A 22,322-nucleotide genomic window follows, 5' to 3' on the forward strand; every position below is an offset into this window, starting at 1 on the left:
GCAAGTGTTTTTTTACTGCAAAACTATGTTCATGTGATACCCCTACCACCAAAATAATGTACATTTCTCTCTAAGGGAGCCACTCTGAGCAAGCCTCGTTCCTCACCACATAAACAATGTCCATTGAGATTGAGCCTTGTATGGTCTTTATTGATTACAGCTGTCTTGTATTCATCATCAACCTAGAGAATGCTGTCAGTGATGCCAGGATGCATCATCTTGACATTCCAACTTGTGGTGCAAAAGACCGATGTAGCCTTTCGCATTGATTAGTAAATCTGTGAGAGATGACTCTCTAGCCTCCAAGTATCCAAACAGGCAAGTTGACCGTGATACAACTGCACCTGACTGGTAGTTGCCTAGCTTGAAGTAATCCAGAGATCTGGGCTAGTGCTCTGGGGCATGTGTTCAAACCCCACCACAGCTGGTGGAAATCAATCCATAAATCTGGAATGTATCATTGAGCATTGCAATACCCTTCAAGGAAGGAATTCTGCTATCCTTTACAGGACTGGCTTACATTTGACTCCAGATCTATAGCAAAGTGAGCTTGACTTATTGGAAATGGCAAGCCACTCACGTCGAGGGCAACTGTTGACCATTGTCTTTTAAGCTTATCCTTTAGTGAAATTCCTAATTCATTATCTTTAGTTAAAAAACTAAGGGAAAGTTGTTATCATATGATGACTGGGTTCATCCTTGAATTATACTTTCCAATACAACACTATTTTGCTTTACACCTTGACTTTGAAAATGCTTTGTCTTTTTTTTTTAAAATAGAACGTCTTTCTTAAATTGTGTATTTTTTTTTGTCCTCCTCTAGCTTAGTACTTTTTCTTTATTCTTTCATGAGAAGTAGGTGTTACCAGCAAGGCCTTTGACATGAATGGTTTGTCATTTTAATTAACAATCAATCTCACAATCTTCCATACAAATGTAAGCCAGACCAGGTAAGAACAGCAGAATCCTTTCCTTGAAGGGTATTGTGATGATCAATGATATATTTCAGATTTATGGATTGATTCAACCAGTTATGGTGGGGTTTGAACCCACGCCTCAAAGCACAAGCCCAGCTCTCTGGATTACTAGTCCAGTGACATTATTCAAGTGCTGCTTATAACTCTTCTAATTCAATGTTTCTTTCAGCTCCACATTTATTAATGGTAACCTATTATCAGCCTGCTTGTTTGTATATTATAGTGGAGTACATTTTTCTTAACTCTATTGATTACCCTTTCAAAGATTTCACATTCTAGTTCTGCCTCTGTGAACAATGCTGCTAGAGGGAGTGAATATTTATAGTGTGTCATACCATTTAAATCAATTGTTTGGCCCCAGATGATGTCAAGCTTCTGAATGCTGTTAGAACCTCATTTATTACAGGTAAAGGGGACACATTAAGTCACAAGGCTGGCATGTGATGGAGAGGTAGTGGGCAGGCTTTGGAAATGAAGAGATGATTACTCATTTCAAAATACCTAGACTCAGGTTTTCCAACCTCAGTGTGTGTGTGTGTGACTGGTCAAGTTAAGTTTTTAGTCAATGGTAATTCCCAAATGTTGATAGTAAGGGACACCTCGAGTGCTATTGAATGCTTAAACATTGTACTTCAGATGATCATTGCCTGGCACTTGAATGGCAGGAATGGTGCTAGGAAAAGTTCAATGACCTTACATGGTGGTCAAGATCAGCAAACACATCTTCAGCCCTTGTATTACCAACCTCATGTTGTTCACGCACTTGTTCCTTAGCAGTCTGAAATAATACCCAAAATGCAGACATTCCCCTTCATCTCAGTCCGCTTTTTGCAGCCTTGATATTCCAAGTCTGAGATTCCCAGTCCCACCTCAGATAATATGCTGGCTGTTCATTTAAGTGGCAGCAAGCATTATTCGCATCGGCATTGAGTCAGCAGGACTAGGAGGACAATGACCCTCCGTTGATGATGGAGACAGGGAAGGCCCAGGGCTTCATCAGTCAGAAGACTGCTGGAGACAAAAACCACACAGAGCCTGAGGAAGGTGATGAGGCATCAGGCAGAAAATGCTGGATGTCAAGCATAGGGAGATCAGGCAGAGACTGCTAAAGGGCAGTATACTAAGTCATCTCACAACACCAGGTTAAAATCCAACAGGTTTATTTGGTAGCACAAGCCACAGTGGCTTATGCTAACAAATAAACCTGCTAGACTTCGTAAACCTGTGAGACTTCATACTGTGTTTACCCCAGTCGAACACTGGCAGCTCCACATAAATGTCAATATGCCGTGGCCTCGGTCATGGAGGACTCTTTGCACAGCAAGAGTGCTGCATTGATCCTTTACTCCAAACACATCCATTGAGTGGTGACTTCCATGGAGAGGCAGCTCCAGGGATGCAATGAGGGAGTTCATGGGACTGCACTCAGATCTGCAAGCCCTCACACAAGCACTGACCTCAGGAAGTCCAAGTGGGAGAAGGATGCAGCAACTAGTCTCTTAGATGGGTGCCTATTCATAGAACATAACAGCGCAGAACAGGCCCTTCGGCCCACGATATTGCGCCAACCAGTTAAAAAGCAATGACCCTCTAACCTAAACCAAACCCATTCCATCCATAAACCTATCCACGGATCTCAAATGCCCCCAAACTAGGCGCATCTACAACTGCAGCAGGCAGGGCATTCCAATCCCTCACCACCCTCTGGGTAAAGAACCTACCCCTGACATCTGTCCTATAACTACCACCCCTTAATTTAAAGCTATGCCCCCTCGTGCTAGCTTTCTCCATCTGAGGAAAAAGGCTATCACTGTCCACCCTATCTAAACCTGTAATCATCTTATATGTTTCAATAAGGTCCCCTCTTAGCCACCTTCTTTCTAATGAAAACAACCTCAAATACCTCAGTCTCTCCTCATAGGACCTCCCCTCCATACCAGGTAACATCCTGGTAAACCTCTTCTGCACCCTCTCCAAAGCCTCCACATCCTTCCTATAATGTGGGGACCAGAACTGCACACAATACTCCAAGTGCGGCCGCACCAGAGTTTTGTACAGTTGCAACATGATGCTGCGGCTCCTAAATTCAATCCCCCTACCAATAAATGCCAAGATGCCGTATGCCTTCCTAACAACCCTATCTACTTGATTCCCAACTTTCAGGGATCTATGTACACATATACCTAGATCCCTCTGTTCATCCACACTATTCAGAGTCCTACCGTTAGCCCTATACTCTACACATCTGTTATTCCTGCCAAAGTGAATTACCTCACACTTTTCCACATTAAACTCCATCCGCCACCTCTCGGCCCAGCTCTGCAACTTGTCCAAGTCACCCTGTAAACTAAGACACCCTTCCTCACTATTTACCACACCTCCGACTTCGGTGTCATCAGCAAATTTACTAATCCACCCAACTATACCCTCATCCAGATCATTTATAAAAATTACAAACAGCAGTGGCCCCAAAACAGATCCCTGAGGCACACCACTCGTAACTGAACTCCATGACGAATACTTACCATCAACCACCACCCTCTGTCTCCTATCCGCCAGCCAATTCCTGATCCAATTACCTAAATCACCCTCAATCCCATACATCTGCATTTTCTGCAGAAGCCTTCCATGGTGAACCTTATCAAACGCCTTAAAGTCCATATGTACCACGTCAACTGCCTTACCCCCATTCACCTCTTTGGTCACTTTTTCAAAAAACTCAATAAGGTTAGTAAGGCACGACCTACCCTCCACAAAACCATGCTATCTCCAATCAATTCATTACTCTCCAAATAACTATAAATCCTATCCCTAATAATTTTTTCTAAAACCTTGCCCACAACAGAAGTAAGACTCACCGGTCTATAATTCCCAGGGAAGTCTCTGTTCCCCTTCTTAAACAATGGGACAACATTCGCTATCCTCTGGCACTATACCTGTGACCAACGACGACCTGAAGATCAGAGCCAGAGGCTCTGCAATCACCTCTCTTGCCTCCCAGAGAATCCTAGGGTAAATCCCGTCCGGCCCAGGGGACTTATCTATTTTCAAACCCTCAAGAATATCTAGCACATCCTCCTTATCAACTGCAATACTATCCAGTTTACAACCCTGTAACCCAGTGTTCTCCACAGCTACATTTATGTCCCCCTGCGTGAACACCAAAGAGAAATATTGGTTCAATGCCTCTCCAATCCCTTCCGGTTCCACACATAAATTCCCACTGCTGTCTCTAACTGGCCCTAACCAACCTTCTGTTCTTAACATATCTATAGAACGCCTTAGGATTCTCCTTAATCCTATCAGCCAAAGTCTTCTCATGTCCTCTTTTCGCCCTTCTTAACTCACTCTTTAACTCCCTCCTAGCCAATCTAAAGCTTTCCAGCGCACTACCTGAGCCCTCAAGTCTCATCCGGACATAAGCCTCCTTTTTCTTTTTAACCAGCAAATCAACTTTTTTTTAGTGCACCACGGTTCCCTAGCTCGACCATTTCCTCCTTGCCTGACAGGGACATACATATCAAGGACTCGCAGTAGCTGCTCCTCGAAAAAACTCCACATTTCGGAAGTTCCCAGACCCTGTCGTCTCCTAGTCCAACCTATGCTTCCTAATTCTCTCCTAATAGCCTCATAATTACCCTTCCCCCAGCTAAAACTACTGACCCGAGGTTCATGCCTATCCCTTTCCATCACTAAGGTGAACGTAACCAAATGGTGGTCATTCTTCATTGATGAGCAGGAGGCACAAACTGCCTGCACTGGGGCTCTTCAATGCATAAGGTGCTGCATACCCACTATTTAGGTCTCCATTTTCCATAGAATTTACAGTACAGTATGTTAATTGTCAGCCCATAACTGCAACTTTTTCCAAACCTTGTCACAGATTGAGTTTTGTCTTGGTCAAAATGCACACTTTTTTTTGCTGTTGCATTGAAATCTTTAGCCCAACCACATCTCTCAATGGATTATATACTTTCTGCCAACCAACCTGTTCCCATGCCCCCAAGATTATCAGGAATGATATCAGTGGAGTGTTGTAGCTGGTAAAATACAATTCCTTTGATTTTTTCTTAGTCCTCAGTCACAGCTGAGTGAATATGGTCTAAACATGTCCCAAAGCTTCAATATTAACCAATGCACATCATAAAAGATTAATTATCCTTGTGTTTCTATTACAGTTTAAACAGCCAACTATGTAGTTGAAACACTTATTAAAAACATTTAATCCTTTATATTTTATGCACGTTAGTCTTCAACTGTATGGTTTGGCTTACCCAAAAGCAACATGTGGAGCCATAACACTTAAGTTGCTCATAAAACTAGGCTCATTTTTTTATTGGACTTCAAGTTTCAAGAAAAATGAACAATATGTCTAATGAACTGCATGACTGAAGATAGTAATTTTAAGATTAAAATCATGCATCTCTTCCCCAAGGGTAACTGAATCAGAAAATGGCTGTTCATTCTAGGTCAGTTTGGATCAATGCCCTTTGAGAAAGAACTTTGACGGGTTAGAGATATTAATAGATTAATAAAGTGTAGAGATCACGGCGTGAGACTAAACTCCACAAATGATGTTTAAAATCTGTTAAACAGGTCACTCAGGTTAGAAATCCCATGGCGGTATTCAAAGTGCAAAGAACTCTGCAGCCTAGCTTACATTCCTTCTTCAAACACCGGCAAAGCAAAAGACATTGCTGTTTAGAGGAAGTTGCTGATTTACAATTACCACAGCCATTTGCTGCATAACCAAAATAAATTGTGAAATATCAAGACATATTTTAACCTTTAATGTCACAGGATGTCCCAAATCTCACTACCATCAATGAAGCACAGCTGCCTTGAAGGAAGTGTAACAGCCAATTGAAAGATGAGGAAACAAACAGCAATATGACATTGACCAGCTGATCTATTTTAGTGACATTGGTTGATGGATAGAACCACGGAATCCTTACAGTGCAGGAGGGCATTCACTCATTGAATCTGCACCAATGCTTCAAAAGAGCATCTTACCAAGGCCCTCCACCAGCCCTATCCCCATAACCCTGTGCATTTACCATGGCCAATCCGCCTAATCTGCAGATCTTTGGATTTTGGGAGGAAATCTCACAGACACAGGGAGAATGTGCAAACTCCACAAAGACAGGCACCCAAGGCTAAAATTAAACCCAGGTCCCTGGCGCTGCAAGGTAGCAGTGCTAACCACTCTGCCCCTGTGCCGAGATGCTGGCCCAGATAATGGGGTGATTTCCTTTGCACTTTGAGAAGCATCATGAGAATTTTCTTTCTTAGACATGCACCTAAGAGGGCAAACAGCAGAGGGTAGACTTAACATCTCATCAGAAAGTCAGCACCTGCAAAGTCTCCCTCAATAATGCAATGAAGTGTCAGTCTAGGTTGTGTGCAAGGCACTGGAGTGGGACTTGAACTCACTTTCATCTGGCTTGGGAGGTAGGAATGTTATCATCCAGATGAGGGCCAACAACTAAGATGATAAGAAAGTGTGAGCTTTTCTTCTGATTCAAATCAGAAGACTCAATTGGCTAAGTTTTTATCTTGTTATAAGCTTAACTTTGATTCTCCATGAGATTTGCTAAATGGCAGGCTGTTGAAATCTCATCTTCAAATACACAACAGGAGATAGTTTGCTGTTTATTGATTAAAAGGAATTAGCAAAACCATGCAATAAAATCCAAAACATAATCATGTTGAAAAAGAATAAGTGATCACGATATTTTACACCTTTGTGTTACAATCAGTATGACACCAAGTTGTGAGATATCCTTAGTGACAGCAGTCCTCAGTCCCAGTTAATAGATATATATTAATAAAGTAACTAATGCTAGTCTATACAGACTTAGAAAAAAGAGAAAGTTGTTAAAAATCATGCAGGTGGGTCATGTAAAAGATCCTATAATTCCCATGTGCTGGAAGACAAATTGAAACAGGTTCCCCGCTAAAGCCAAAATTTGTTTTCTCAAATCAGTCAAAAGACAGTAAATGGATACCAAGGCCAACAGTGAAAGACTCAGTAATTTTAAAATTATTAAAAAACAATTTTGCAGTATTTACACAGTAGTACAATTTATCACTTTAAGTGCAGTTATTTTGAAGAGTACATGCCTCTTCCAGGCATCTCTTTCAAATATCAAGTTGATTGTTTCTCAAAAGTATTTCAAAAGCACCACAAGTCTAATCAATCTAACTATGTGATTATGTGGCTCCAGTTACTCCTCCATAAATCTTTCCTTTCATATGTACGCTTTCAAAGTGGGGTCTGCAAGGTCATCCGATTTGAAGGTGGGTGTATAACAGCCCATGAACTCAGCTCCTGGACAATTCTGGGTTTTATTCTGCACTCGATTTTCGGTCAAGGGGGAAAGATTGCTTTATAGCAGCATCTAAAATGGCTGAAGGATTAAGAGAGATTAATGGGGAATATTATTTAAAATTAAATTGTAACAATGGATGCAGGTCAAACTAGTAAAAGGTAAATTTAGAACCAATATCAGAAAATAGTTCTTCATATATTGTGACTAACACTTGGGATGGAATTCCACAGTGGTGAATATCTTGGGATCAGTTAAGGAACAAGTCATGTAGCAATTGGTACAGGAAACTGTAGGATCTTTCTAGATGGATAATTGACAAGTTAAAGGCCCATCTCAGCTTTAAATATCTTAAGTCTAAGCATATTATTCTGTCTAATGGCAGCATTGCTCTTCTAGTAGCCGACAGTGCGGCAGAAGGTAGGACACAAGTTCCCTTGGGTGTGTGAATAATTGCAGGATGGCAGTCAGGGGACTGGAGTTATTTATATAGAAAAGTTTGAAAAATTTTTAAAGTTAGCAAGGTATGACAACTTTTGGATTTTTGTTTACATAGTGAATTGTGACATGCATTGAAAGCTCAGGCCTCACCTCCCTCCTCAAACTGATGGCCTGCCCAAAATGTGCAATACAAGGCAGCAAGTGTTCTACAAGGCAATATTACCAACTCCATCTGCTCTTTCTATAAGTGCTGACTGATGCTATATAGGGTCTTTATTATATTTCCTATTCAAATGGTATCACAAGGCTAAATTTGTTGAATTCGGGATAATGTCACTGAAAGTTTGGTAAAGTATGAACGGTGGGCATGCGTAACTCTCAAACTATGTCAAATTTAAATGTTTAGAAAAAAAAATCTAACGATTCAGTTGTACATTCTACCTAAATTCGGGAGCATTGAGGCAGTCTAGCACCAGGATGACATACAGCAGATCTGTCAGTGGTGATAGAGGTTGGAGTAATGAATTAAGAGGATCACACTAGAATATTAGTGCAACTTTAAAGTGTATTGTCTTGAGAGAGATTCTCGGTAAAGCATGACAGTACCAATATGTCTCACAACATTGTCACTGGAGCTTATTCAATGTTGCATATCTCATTGTCTTTTTGCAACCCAGAAACATGTTATCTTGCTCAAAATTACAGACCGCTGCATAAGTCTAAACAGGACAACTCATAACCTACGAAGAGAATTACAAGATACAATTGGCCATTCAGCAGCTGCAATTTTTTAAATTTATTTTTGTACTAAAAGATCTGACAGTTCAAAAAAAATTTCCTAATACCAACTTCACACACTGGTACCAGGGAAAGACTAAACCAATTGGGTGTCTTTTTTTTTTTTTACACACACGCACACTCCATCTGCAGATTATAAGGTGGGCTACAGATTGTGCCATAATACTTTATATTATATAAATGAAAAAAAATGAAAAGGCTTCACCCTCAGTGATTTCTCGCAATAATATTTATATTCCGGTTTATCGTTACCACATATAAACAAAATAAAACTACTTTAGATCATGTCAAAAGGCGGTTAATGATGTGCCCGGGGTAGCTCTAGTGCGCAGTAAGCGCAAACAAAAAAAGACTTGCAGCCCATTTTTTTTGGGTTACAGCCCTTTGAAAAGTACAGTTCGTATGAATTGCACTTTAAAAAGATATCAGTATTGCTCTTGAGTTGTGTTGCTTCTAATCTGTGTCAAGTGTGTGCTCAATGAAAACTACTCAAGTTAAGGATGAGTTACTGAAACCACAATTTTCCAATCTGCTGCACTAGGTCTCGTTGAGTACCATAGGGAAGATTTTTTTTAATACAACTGATCAGTAAAGATCTGTCAAAAAAAGGCAATTTTAAAAAAGGAGGAATGATTTGGGAAAATAGATGAGAGCTGACAATTCTGCAGTTCGCCTACACTGGGCACCCCGAATCTTGTGGAAAAACTACAAGCTGGAACGCTCTGGAAAGTTCTTGATGGTGATTATTCCATTGTTAGGGTACTGCAAGCAAATGCTCAATTCACTTTCTATTTGTCGATTCTTTGTTACAGGGCAAGTGGGGCTGGGGGGGTTAAACGCTGCAACTTCTACGGGCAATGTCATCACTCTTTGGCAGTACAAGTTTCTTCAGGCCAACACCAGTGAGATACCTATTCACAGATGGGGTCAGCAGGATTTTATTTGTTGTAGTGTGACTTAACTAATGGTAAGTTGTGCAAATCCTATGAGTTTAACATCATCAGGAATATCTGATTCTTCAACACCAGAAGCCTGTGGATCAAAAGAAAAATGCTTTAATATCAACATTAAAAATGGCACATGCATAAAGAGTCATTCTTCTAATATAAATTTTTACATTTGTAATGGAAACTGCCTACAGAAACTTTTGTAATGTAGACACACTCTCCCTCTGGTGGGAGTACCTTAGTTTTGTATCCTCCAACTCAACCTGTACAGCAAGGTAAATAGCACACTCCTATTAACCCCAAAGCATGGCCCTACATTTCATCATTTAACTAGCAGTAATGCTTTTTATACAATATTTTGATACAAGAGCAAAAAGGTGGGTCTTCAAAACGGGGATTCCATTATTTCTGCACATCTTGTTCCAATTATCCTGCCCCAAACTCCACTTTGCTTGAAGGCAATATTTGTTCTAGATCTAGGTACCCTTGTGTACACTGTCACAGAAGATTGTCTAACATCACACTAAATTGCACCTTTGAGCCACAGATAACAGTAAAATCCCTAGTTAATCTTTGTTGAGTCAGTCAATTTCAGTCAAACACTAGTCAGACTGTTCCAAGTAGTCAGAGCATCCCTGTTCTTGAGATGGGCAAGATATCATCTATCCAAGCTCCCAATTTTAAATCTGAGGCCAAATGGTGAAACTTGCTGGAAAGTCAGTGTGCATGAAGATCAAGCTAGTCACAGTGTAATTAGAATAGGATTAGAAACACTGGCACAGATTTGATACAAATGACTATTTTTACATGTTTGACACTGATCCTTTTAGGGCCTTTATCAGGGAAAAGCACATGGTTTAGGAAGGTGCCAAAAAGCATTTCTGAAAATTCAGAAAGTTCACATGACTGCAAATTAGGAACAAAATTATTTTACTTCTAAATAGATAAAAGCGTTTGAACATTAATGAACAACTGGTTAGAACACAGAGGGGGTATCTGTTCTGCAGTGGTATCAAAATATTATTTTGACTGACAACATCTTAAAGCCCATAATTCAATAATCTACATTGTGAATTTGCAGCGTGAAAACACCCCATGCACTCAGAGCAATGAAACTTCATCTCAACCTGTCAAACATCATACGGAAAAAAGATCATTCAGCACCTGGCTGAAGTTACCATCAGCAAATATTTACTGATCAACAAGTACCAATGGGCTTTATTGCTCCACGCTTCTAAGTGACCTGCAGTCAGGATTTTGCTGCAAGAACATACATGTACAGAACAGAACAGAACAAAGCAGCAACTTAATTAGAAAAAAGCTTCAGCAAAAAAATATAATTAACCAATGACAAAAAGTACACAATGGGGAGTCCCATGTTACTGGTGTCCCAATGCCAGATCCACAGTACAACCAATCAGATACGTTTGCTTTTCCTACATTCACACCTCAAATGTATGTGATAATTCAACAGAAATATCATAACAATCACCAACTTGTAAAATGTATATTCAAAATTTTTTAGAAAAATTGCTGCAAGCAAATTTGATTTCCTGTCTTAGAACATAGAACATTACAGCGCAGAACAGGCCCTTCAGCCCACGATGTTGCGCCGACCAGTTACAAAACAATGACCCACTAACCTAAACCAATCCCTTTTCGTCCATAAACCTATCCACGGATCTCTTAAACGCCCCCAAACTAGGCGCATTTACAACTGCAGCAGGCAGGGCATTCCAATCCCTCACCACCCTCTGGGTAAAGAACCTACCCCTGACATCCGTCCTATAACTACCACCCCTTAATTTAAAGCCATGCCCCCTCGTGCTAGATTTCTCCATCAGAGGAAAAAGGCTATTACTATCCACCCTATCTAAACCTCTAATCATCTTATATGTTTCAATATTGCCAAAACTAAAGATGAGCCAGACAGACCAGGAAGGATCCTGATAGGACTGAGTTAGCTGGTGAGAAATCAAGCAGGATTCTCGTGCAGGAGAGTGTTTGAAAGGATGGACTCTGGGCAAGGACTTAGTGTTATAAAGAGTCTCTCTCCCCACTCAAATAATGTAAACATTCCCCTAATTTCTGAAGTTTTACACAAACACTGGCTGCCATCTGGATTATGTATGAGAGAAAGCAACAATGGAATATAGTATGGTCAATTGTTTAGCTGTACTATATTCAACAGTAAATCAGCTTTTGTACTTAACACCTGCACTGACAGGAAGTTACATACTACAGGCTCTTTGTACTTCTTTTACATGCTCATACACCAAACTCCCCACACTGCAAAACAAAAATCGCAGATCTAGCTAGTCCTTATGAACACTTACTCAGCAAAGTGTAGGTTTATGTTTCTCTTGTGATAGATTTTTTGGGTGAGGTCATTCTCAAATTGAGCCATGATAATACAACAATGTGGTTTGACAATTTAATTATGGGACAAGAAATACACTCCTGAGCAGCAAATTCCACAACCCTTCTACAGAACTGGACTCTCTTGCAAATCATATCCCTTCACTAAACTCATTGGTTCCCTTTTCTAAAAATTTTCCTTCAGTGTCTCTCTCTCTCTCTTCCTCAACCATCCCATGTGAATCCCAGTTCAGGTGAACAGCAGATAGCTCAGGGGGAGTGTCTACATGGATTTATAAAAGGAAAATCATGTTTGACAAACGTGTTGAAGTTTTCTTTTGAGGATATCACTTGTAGCATTGATAAAAGGAGAATGAGTGATGCATTTGGATTTTCAGAAAGTTTTTGATAAGATCCCACAAAGGAATTTAGCAAGTAGAATGGAACTGCCTGGGATTGGGAGAAATATATTAATATTGATTGAAAATTGGTTAACAAACAGGAAGCAGAGAATAGGAATATATGAATCTCTCAGGATGTAACTAATGGGTTAGTGCTTGGGCCACAGCTTATCACAATCTATTTAAATGGATTTGTATGTGGGGATCAATTGTAATATTTCCAGATTAGCCTAACTGGTTGGGAATGTAAGTTGTGAGGAGGATGCAAGGAAGGCATTAGTGAAGTACAGAGCGTGCAGGGTGGCGCTTAAAAGCAAATTCAGAATGCAAAGAGTGGATAGGAGAAAGCTCTGGCTGGTAGAAGTAGAGAAGATCCCAAAATATTCTACATCAATGGGAAGAGGACAACCAGGGAAAACATAGGGCCCAATAGGGACCAAGGGGGAAATCTGTGGGTGAAGCTACAGATTGGTATATTGGAAAAATGTTGAAAGAATACTACATGTGGGTGCCGGCGACATAAGCAAAATGCGGACTGAGGATCTGGGGAGGGAGTATGAAAAGCTGGGAATGGAATTAAAAAGTAGAACCGACAAGGTGGTTATCTCTGGGCTACTGCCTGAACCGAGTGCAGACGGGTGTAGGGTTGACATGATTAAGGAAGTGAATGGGTGGCTCAGGGATTGGTGTGGGAGGAATGGGTTTGAATTTATGGGGCATTGGCACCAGTATTGGGGTAGGTGGGACCTGTTCGGGCGGGATGGGGTTGGTCTGAACCGTGCTGGGACCAGAGTGCTGGCGAATCGAGTAAAGAGGACTGTAGACAGGGCTTTAAACTAATTGGCGGGGGGGGGGGGGGGTAGGTGATGTTACGAGGTCTGAAGTTAAGGAGAGGGTACAGGTAAGGGAAGAGGCCGAGGATGTCCCAATAATAGAGGGAGTAGGGGGCGTGAGTATGGTTGGTGGCGTTACGGCACATAGGGTCCATGTGAAGGCTGGGATGAAAGCGCTTTATCTGAATGCACGAAGCATTCGGAATAAAGTGGATGAGTTGGTGGCGCAGATCGACACAAATGGATACGATCTGGTGGCCATTACAGAGACGTGGCTGCAGGGTGACAGGGACTGGGAGCTGAATGTACAGGGCTATCAAGTGTTTAGGAAGGATAGGCAGGAGGGAAAAGGGGGGGGGGGGCGTAGCTCTGCTGATTAAGGATAGCATCACGGTGGTAGCAAGGGATGATATTGGAGCCAAGGAGCAGAGGGTGGAATCGTTGTGGGTGGAGATTAGGAACAGCAAAGGGAGGAAGACGCTGGTGGGTGTCGTCTATAGGCCCCCGAATAATGATCTGGAGGTGGGGAGGGCTGTTAATGCGCAAATAAGTGCGGCGTGCAGGAATGGGACGGCCGTAGTTATGGGGGATTTCAATCTGCATATTGATTGGCCGACCCATGTTGGATGCGGGGGGCTCGAGGAAGAGTTCTTGGAATGCTGCCGGGATAGTTTCCTCGAACAGTGTGTGTTGGAGCCGACGAGGGAGCGAGCTATCTTGGATCTGGTGCTATGTAATGAGGCGGGTAGAATTAGGGACCTTGTGGTGAAGGATCCCCTTGGGGAGAGTGATCATTGTATGGTGGAGTTTATGGTGCAGATGGAGGAGGAGAAAGTGGGTTCCCGGACACGCGTCCTCTGTTTGAATAGAGGGGAGTACGGTAGGATGAGAGAAGAATTGGCGAATGTGGACTGGGGGAGCGCGTTGGAGGGAGGGTCTGTTGAGGAGCAGTGGAGGATCTTTAAGGAGATCTTTCTTGGTGCTCAGCGGAAATTTATTCCGATGGTCAAAAAGGATAGTAGGAAGAGAGGTAATAAGCCGTGGATAACGAAGGAGGTGAAGGAAAGTGTTAAATTAAAAGCGGAGGAATTTAGAGTAGCTAAGAGTAGTGGGCGAGAAGAGGATTGGGAGAGGTTTAAATGTCAACAAAGATTGACAAAGAAGTTGATAAAGGAGGGTAGGAGAAACTATGAAGCTGGGCTAGCGCTTAATGTAAAAAAGGATAGCAAGAGTTTTTATAAATATATAAAAAGGAAGAGGCTGGCTAGGGTGAATGTTGGTCCTTTAGAGGATGAGAAAGGGGACCTAGTGGTAGGGGATGAGGATATGGCTAAGGTATTGAATAACTTTTTTGTTTCTGTCTTCACGGAGGAGGACGTGAATAATTTGCCGGGTGTTAGCGATGGAAAGGTGGTAGGACTGGAGGGTCTTAATGACATTACTGTTACTAGAGAGGCGGTGCTCGACAGACTGGAGGGGCTGATTGTGGACAAGTCCCCAGGACCGGATGGAATGCATCCAAGGGTTCTGAAAGAAATGGCGGAGGTGATAGTGGATGCCTTGGTGGTTATTTTCCAGACGTCGCTGGATTCCGGGGAAGTGCCGGATGATTGGAAAACGGCTAATGTTACGCCGTTGTTTAAGAAGGGTGCCAGGCAAAAGGCGGGGAATTATAGGCCGGTTAGTTTAACGTCTGTGGTAGGTAAAATGTTAGAATCTGTCATTAAGGAGGAAATTGCGAGGCATCTTGAAGGGAATTGCTTGATAGAGCAGACGCAGCACGGTTTCATTAAAGGAAAGTCGTGTCTGACAAATTTACTGGAGTTCTATGAGGATGTGTCTAGGGCGGTGGATAGAGGAGAGCCAGTGGATGTGGTCTTTCTAGATTTTCAGAAGGCGTTTGACAAAGTACCTCACAAGAGGTTATTGCAGAAGGTCGAGGGACATGGAGTTGGGGGTAGGGTGTTAGCGTGGATAGAGGACTGGTTGTCAAATAGGAGGCAGAGAGTGGGGGTCAATGGGTGCTATTCGGATTGGCGGATGGTGACTAATGGAGTGCCCCAGGGGTCGGTGCTGGGGCCTCAGCTATTTACCATTTATATAGATGATCTGGAGGAGGGAACCGAGTGTAGGGTGTCGAAATTTGCTGATGACACCAAAATTGGTGGAAAGGCAAATTGTGCGGAGGGTGGTGAGAGTCTACAGAAGGATCTAGATAGGCTGGGCGAATGGGCCAGGAAATGGCAAATGGAATTTAATGTTGGCAAGTGTGAGGTGGTCCACTTTGGTAGGAAGAATGGTAGGAAGGACTATTACTTACGGGGCGAAAAACTGCAGCAGGCGACGGTGCAGAGGGACCTCGGGGTCATTGTGCATGAGTCGCAAAAACCCAGCTTGCAGGTGCAGCAGGTGGTCAGGAAGGCGAATGGGATGCTGGCCTTCATAGCGAGGGGGATTGAATATAAAAGTAGGGAGGTCTTGCTGCAGCTGTATAGGGCATTGGTGAGGCTGCAGCTGGAGTACTGTGTGCAGTTTTGGGTGCCGCACCTGCACAAAGATATTTTGGCCTTGAAGAGAGTGCAGAGGAGGTTTACTAGGCTGATACCGGAGTTGAGGGGGTTGAGCTATGAGGAGAGGCTGAATAAACTGGGCTTGTACTCGTTAGAGTTTAGAAGAATGAGGGGAGATCTCATTGAGACGTATAAGATGATGAATGGGATGGACAGGATAGAGGTGGAGAGACTCTTCCCGCTCAAAAAAGACAGTAGGACTAGGGGGCACAGCCTCAGGATAAAAAGGGGGCGGTTTAGAACGGAGTTGAGGAGGAACTTCTTCACTCAAAGGGTGGTGAATCTCTGGAATTCTCTGCCCGTTGAAGTGGTGGAGGCTGCCTCGCTAAATATTTTTAAGACGCGGGTTGATGGGTTTTTGATAAGAGAGGGGATTAAGGGTTATGGGGAGAAAGCGGGAAAGTGGAACTGAGCAGCGACAGATCAGCCATGATCTTATTGAATGGCGGGGCAGGCTTGAAGGGCTAGATGGCCTACTCCTGCTCCTATTTCTTATGTTCTTATGTTCACCCAAAAGAATGAGGATGAAGGTATGGAATGCAGGGAGAGAGACTGCAAAGGTCTTGAGCAAACTGATATAGGAAAGGACAGGTTTTGGATGTGCTGGCAGACTTAAAAAGTGGACAAATCTGCAGGTCTAGATGAATTGTGCCCAAGGCTGCTGCAAGGCAAGGAAGAGATTGCCTGACTCAAATTTTTAATTCCTCTCTGGCCACGGGTAGGTGTAGAGGACTGGAGAATAGCTAATGTGGTTCTGCTATTGTAGAGATAAGCCAGGGAACTACACCAGTGAGTCTCACATCAGTAGTAGGGAAACTATTAACGAAAATTCTGAAGCATCCATCTCTAGTTGGAGAGGCAAGGCTTGATCAGGATTAGCCAACATGCAGAGAGAGGTCAAGCCGAACAAATATGATAGAATTTTTTTTTGAGGTGGTGACCAGGTGTGTAGATGAGGGTAGTGCAGTTGATGCAATTTAAAAGGATTTCAGCAAAGCCTTTGACAAGGTCCCACATGAGAAACTTAAAAAGACAAATGCACATGGGATACAGGGTAATTTGATTAAATGGATTTAAAATTGGGTCAGTTGTAGGAGACGGAAGGCTGTTTCAGTGACTGGAAGATAGCGTCCAGTAGTGTAACACAGTGATCTGTGCTGAGTCCCCTATTATTTGTCATTTATATACGTGGGGGATTGGGTTAGTAAGTTAGCAGATGACACAAAGATGACCTATTGTTCCTTCCTTCTAGGAAAATAGAACAGTAGTGGGCCATTCAGCTCATCAAGCATGCTCCATTCAATTTGATCACAGATGATCGCCTACCACTTACCTGCCCATTTGCTCTCACTGTCTATAACTTGTTGTAGCCCAAGACACTCAGCCACACTGTTAATCTTTCAGAGAGTTGGTGCAGACTCAAATGGGCCAAATGGCCTCTGTCTGCACTGTAGGGATTCTGTGTTCTCCGCCCTGCTCAAGCCCATTCACTCCGGCTGTCCAAATCTTCTTGAACATTATAGAATCATATAGTGCAAAAACACCCTTTGGGCCATTGAGTCTGCACTGATGAGAAACATCTGACTTCCTATCCAATCCCATTTACCAGCACTTGGCGCAGAGTCTTGAATGTTATGACCACATGGAAACTTACAAAATTTTTAACAGGCTGGATGTAGAGAAGAGATTTCTCCTCGTTGGTGAGTCTAAAATTTCAGGATAATCAGTAGGTCTTTTGAGATTGAGATGCTGAGAAATCTCTTCACTTGGAGGGTGGTGAATCTTTGGAACTCAGAGCTGTGGAATCTCAAACCATGGAGCATGTTCCAGACAGAAGATTTGCGGTGACTAACTACATTAGGGGATAGAAAGATAGCAAGCTAAGAGGTAGATGTTCAGCCATGATCTAATTGAATGGCGGAACATATTTGATGGGCTGAATGATCTATTCCAGTTCCTATTTTCCTAGATGGAATGAACAGTAGGCCTACTGAGACTTGCAGCTGACCCCCCCAACACATGCATGCCTCTAATTTAAATCCTGCATTAGACATATCCATGTCCTTCCTGAATCTGAAATGCCAGTTAATAACAGTGATTCCCAAATTAGTTTGGGGAAGTTATACTCACCAATTTGAAAGTGACAGATCTATTTGCAGCTGGTTCATCCACTATCTTCTGTAGATTTGCTGCAACTAATTAAAAAAGTTAAATATTTATTTTAATGAACATAAATGATTAACTTATAGTCAAGGAAGTTAAGCCCCTAACATTAACCCTAACAATAATGAATCTAGTCTGATTTATTAATCAATGAGATAAAGGCAAAATACTGCGTTTGCTGGAATCAAAAAAAAAGAGAAAATGCTAGAGAAACTAGGTCTGATAACATCTGTGGAGAAAGAATAGAGCCAATGTTTCAAGTCACAATGAAGGGTCATCTAGACTTGAAACATCTATGCTCTCTCCATTGATGCTGTGAGACCTACTGATTTTCTTTAGCATTTTCTGTTTTTATTTATTAATTACTGAACGTGTTTTGACATAGCACTTTGCATCAAAAGAGACTACAACCAACTGAAAATTCTGGTGAATTGAGAAGGCAATGATGGATCTTATAACAACCCAATAGCTTAATTACATTTATTAATGCTAGCTTTTCACTTTTTATTTAAGAACTAAATTCAAATTCATAAGTGCCATGCTGGGATTTGATCCTATATTCTCAGCATTAGTGCAGATCTCTGGATTATTAGTCCAATGCTGTATCCACTATACTTATATCTACTATACATGAGCGTGATTGCTAGAGGATACTTTCTATTAAAATCTTCAAATTCAGAAGGTATACATTGTGGTCTTGTCAATAGTTACCTATTACTACGTCTTTTCCATCAACCAGACCTGCAGAGACAAGTTCTTGGGAAACACCATCTGCTGTATCTGTCAGAACATGTGTATGAACTTGTTAATTACAGCTGGTCAACATGTTATATTTAAACATTTCAATGATTGTCTATAATGTGAACTCCATATTGTGTACTTTTGTTTGACACGATTAGTCCTGCTCAGTATGAAACTTAAGCAGCCAGATTGGACCTGGGACCATCACAATCTAGGGTCAAGGATGGCAGAGTGGCTGGAGATACTCTGAAGGAGGGGGACATATACCCCTAGCAGTCATGGTCCATACTGTGCATAGGTAGAAAGAGGGGTGAGATCCTGCATTACATTTGAGAGAGCTAGGGAAGAGGCTACAAGTAAGACCTTTAAGCTTGCAATCTATAGATTATACCTGGTGCTAATGAGTATAAAAATGGAAGTAAAAAAGGTAAAGTTGCCATAGTCTCCGATGACCATACGCTGCTCTCTGGCTGATGGCGATTTAACCTGAGGGACACCCCACCTCAGCTGAGCGGCAAGGTTGAGAAGGAGTGCCTTCATGAATAAGCTCAGTTGGTATGGGAATTGAGCTCACGCTGTTGGTGTCACACTGCATCACAAACCATCCAGTCAATTGAGCTAATTGAAATAGAAGAATAGTGCAAACGAATACATGACAGGACTGACTAAGAGTGAGGGCTTTAGATTCCTTGGAGATTTGGACGAATCCTGGGAGAGATGGGATTCCTACATGCCAGACAGGTGTATCTGAGTAGAGCAGGGTCCAAGGTCTTTGTGGGATGGTTAACTAGTACTATTGGGGAGCTTTTAAATCAGTTTGACAGGGGTGTGGAAACAAGGAAGTAACAGAGGAAAGAAACAAGGTTTACAGAAATAAAAGCAAAATACTGCAGATGCTGGAAACCTGAAATAAAAACAGAACATGCTGGAAAAACTCAGCAGGTCTGGCAACACCTGTGGAGAGAGAAACAGACTTAACGGTTTGAGTCCATATAACTTCAGAAGATTACAGAGAATTGGGAGACAGACAGTACTGAGATATGAAATAGGAAGGTATTAGGTAGGGTCAGAGTAAGGAGGTGGGTTCCCGGACACGCATCCTTTGTTTGAACAGAGGGGAGTACGGTAGGATGTCAGAAGAATTGGCAAATGTGGACTGGGGGAGCGCATTGGAAGGTAGGTCTACTGAGGAGCAGTGGAGGATCTTTAAGGAGATCTTTCTTGGTGCTCAGCAGAAATTTATTCCGGTGGTCAAAAAGGACCGTAGGAGGAGAGGTAATAAACCGTGGATAATGAAGGAGGTGAAGGAAAACGTTAAACTAAAAGCAGAGGCGTTTAGAGTAGCTAAGAGTAGTGGGCAAGAAGAGGATTGGGAGAGGTTTAAATGTCAACAAAGACTGACAAAGAATTTGATAAAGAAGGGTAGGAGAAACTATGAACCTGGGCTAGCGCTTAATATAAAAAAGGATAGCAAGAGTTTTTATAAATATATAAAAAGGAAGAGGCTGGCTAGGGTGAACGTTGAACCCTTAGAGGATGAGAAGGGGGACTCAGTGGTAGGGGATGGGGAAATGGCTGAGGTCTTGAATAACTTTTTTGTTTCGGTCTTCACGGAGGAGGACGTGAATAATTTGCTGGGTGTTAGAGATGGTAAGAACAAAGAACAACCCAGCACGGGAAACAGGCCCTTCGGCCCAACGAGCCCGCGCCGCCGCATCGCCCTACACCTATTCTACCCTGCATGTCTACGAATGGGACCCTACTCAGTCAGATTCAGGGAAGAAATAGTGTCAATTTGGTGGAAACCAATTAGCCTAAGAGCACATCTTTGGGGTGTGGGAGGAAACCGGAGCGCCCGGAGGAAACCCACGCAACCACAGGGAGAATGCGCAAACTCCCACAGACACAGGCCCAAATCCATGTATCTGCACAGCTAGCAGTGCTAGTCACTGAGCTGTTGCGGTGCCCGTCTATCGGTCCAGGATCAAGCACACACACCGACATGAAGTACTAGGCCACTCCTGGACTTCCAAGAGCAGCCCACGCACAACCTGCCGTGTGCATGCCCCTCGCTTGACACGAGGTGGACCTCCACCTGTGGAATAAAGACAAAACATATTAGTTATACAGCCTGCCCTTCCGGTGTCTCCCGAGGTTTACCCTATTTAATAGCCCCTACCATATCCCTCCATTCCCGTTTCACTCATATGCCTATCTAACTGCATCTTAAACGAGTCCAACGTGCCTGCCTCCACCACCCTACTCGGTAGCGCATTCCAGACCCCCACAACTCTCTGTGTAAAGAACCTTCCTCTTACCTCCAAATTATACCTCCCCCCCCTCACCCTTAATTGATGACCTCTTGTGTTCGTACCCAGTCTAGGGAGCAGTCTCTCACTATTAACTCTATCTATTCCCTTCAGTATCTTATATACCTCTATCATGTCCCCTCTCAATCTCCTTCTTTCCAAGGAGAATAGCCCCAGTCTCTTCAGTCTCTCCTCGTAACCCAGTCCCCCCATGCCAGGCAACATCCTGGTAAACCTCCTCTGCACCCTTTCCAGAGACTCCACGTCCTTCCGGTAATAAGGTGACCAGAACTGGACGCAGTACTCCAAATGCGGTCTAACCAACGTTCTGTATAACTGAAGCATTAGACGGCAGCTTTTATACTCTAAGCCCCTTCCTATAAAGGCTAACATCCCATAAGCCTTCCTAACAACGTTCTCCACTTGTGACACAACCTTCATGGATTTGTGGACCTGCACTCCCAGGTCTCTCTGTACATCTATACTCCTAATCGGCCTACCTTTTATCACATAACTCCTCTCTGCATTATTCCTTCCAAAATGCATCACCTCGCATTTGTCAGGATTAAATGCCATCTGCCACCTATCTGCCCACTGCACCAACCTATCTATATCCTGTTGTATCACCTGACAATCCAGCTCTGTACCCGCCAACCCTGCCATCTTGGTGTCATCAGCAAACTTGCTGATCACACCACCTACTCCCTCTTCTAAGTCATTTATGTAGACTACAAAGAGGAGAGGTCCCAGTACCGAGCCCTGCGGCACACCACTGGTCACTGGCCTCCAGCCCGACAAGGTACCCTCCACAACTACCCTCTGTCTCCTATTTCCCAACCAGTTCTCAATCCACCTAACTACCTGGCCTCGTATCCCATGCGCCTTAACCTTTTCTACCAGCCTACCGTGAGGGACTTTGTCAAATGCCTTACTGAAATCCATGTAGATGACATCAACGGCTCTCCCATCGTCAACCGTTTTTGTCACCTCCTCAAAGAATTCCACCAGATTCGTAAGGCAAGACCTCCCTCTAACAAAGCCATGTTGCGTATCCCTAATCAGATCGCAACGCTCCAAATGCTCATACATCCTACCCCTAAGTATTTTTTCCATTAACTTCCCTACCACCGACGTCAAACTCACTGGCCTATAATTCCCAGGGTTATCCCTACTACCTTTTTTGAACAACGGGACCACATTTGCTACCCTCCAGTCTTCTGGGACCTCACCTGTGTCCAAAGAAGAGACAAAGATGTGCGCCAGAGGCCCAGCAATTTCATCTTTCGCCTCCCTAAGCAGCCTGGGATAAATACCATCAGGCCCCGGAGCTTTATCCGTCCTTACGCTACCTAAAAGCCCTAGCACTTCCTCTCTCGTAATAACTATATCCTGCAACTGAACCTCCGCTCCCTCCAAGAGACCGCACGATTCCGAACCCCTCTCCTTCGTGAATAC

General features: G+C 42.9%; 1 protein-coding gene across 2 annotated transcripts in view; it reads right to left on the bottom strand.

The window, feature by feature from the left end:
* Positions 1–6,616: 6,616 nt before the first annotated feature.
* The window catches only part of LOC145346798 (serine/threonine-protein kinase OSR1-like), a 200,711-nt gene continuing 185,005 nt past the window's right edge, over positions 6,617–22,322 (bottom strand). For both annotated transcript variants that reach the window (XM_080194534.1, XM_080194535.1), the window contains exons 16-18: positions 18,529–18,597; positions 17,785–17,849; positions 6,617–9,577 (exon numbers count right to left, since the gene is read on the bottom strand). In XM_080194534.1, the coding sequence (XP_080050660.1) occupies positions 9,503–9,577; positions 17,785–17,849; positions 18,529–18,597 (209 nt within the window). In that variant the 3' untranslated portion in view covers positions 6,617–9,502. The remainder of the gene's footprint in view (positions 9,578–17,784; positions 17,850–18,528; positions 18,598–22,322) is intronic.

Source organism: Carcharhinus amblyrhynchos, chromosome 8 (assembly GCF_965287045.1).
Source record: "Carcharhinus amblyrhynchos chromosome 8, sCarAmb.v2.hapA, whole genome shotgun sequence".
Lineage (NCBI taxonomy): Eukaryota > Metazoa > Chordata > Chondrichthyes > Carcharhiniformes > Carcharhinidae > Carcharhinus > Carcharhinus amblyrhynchos.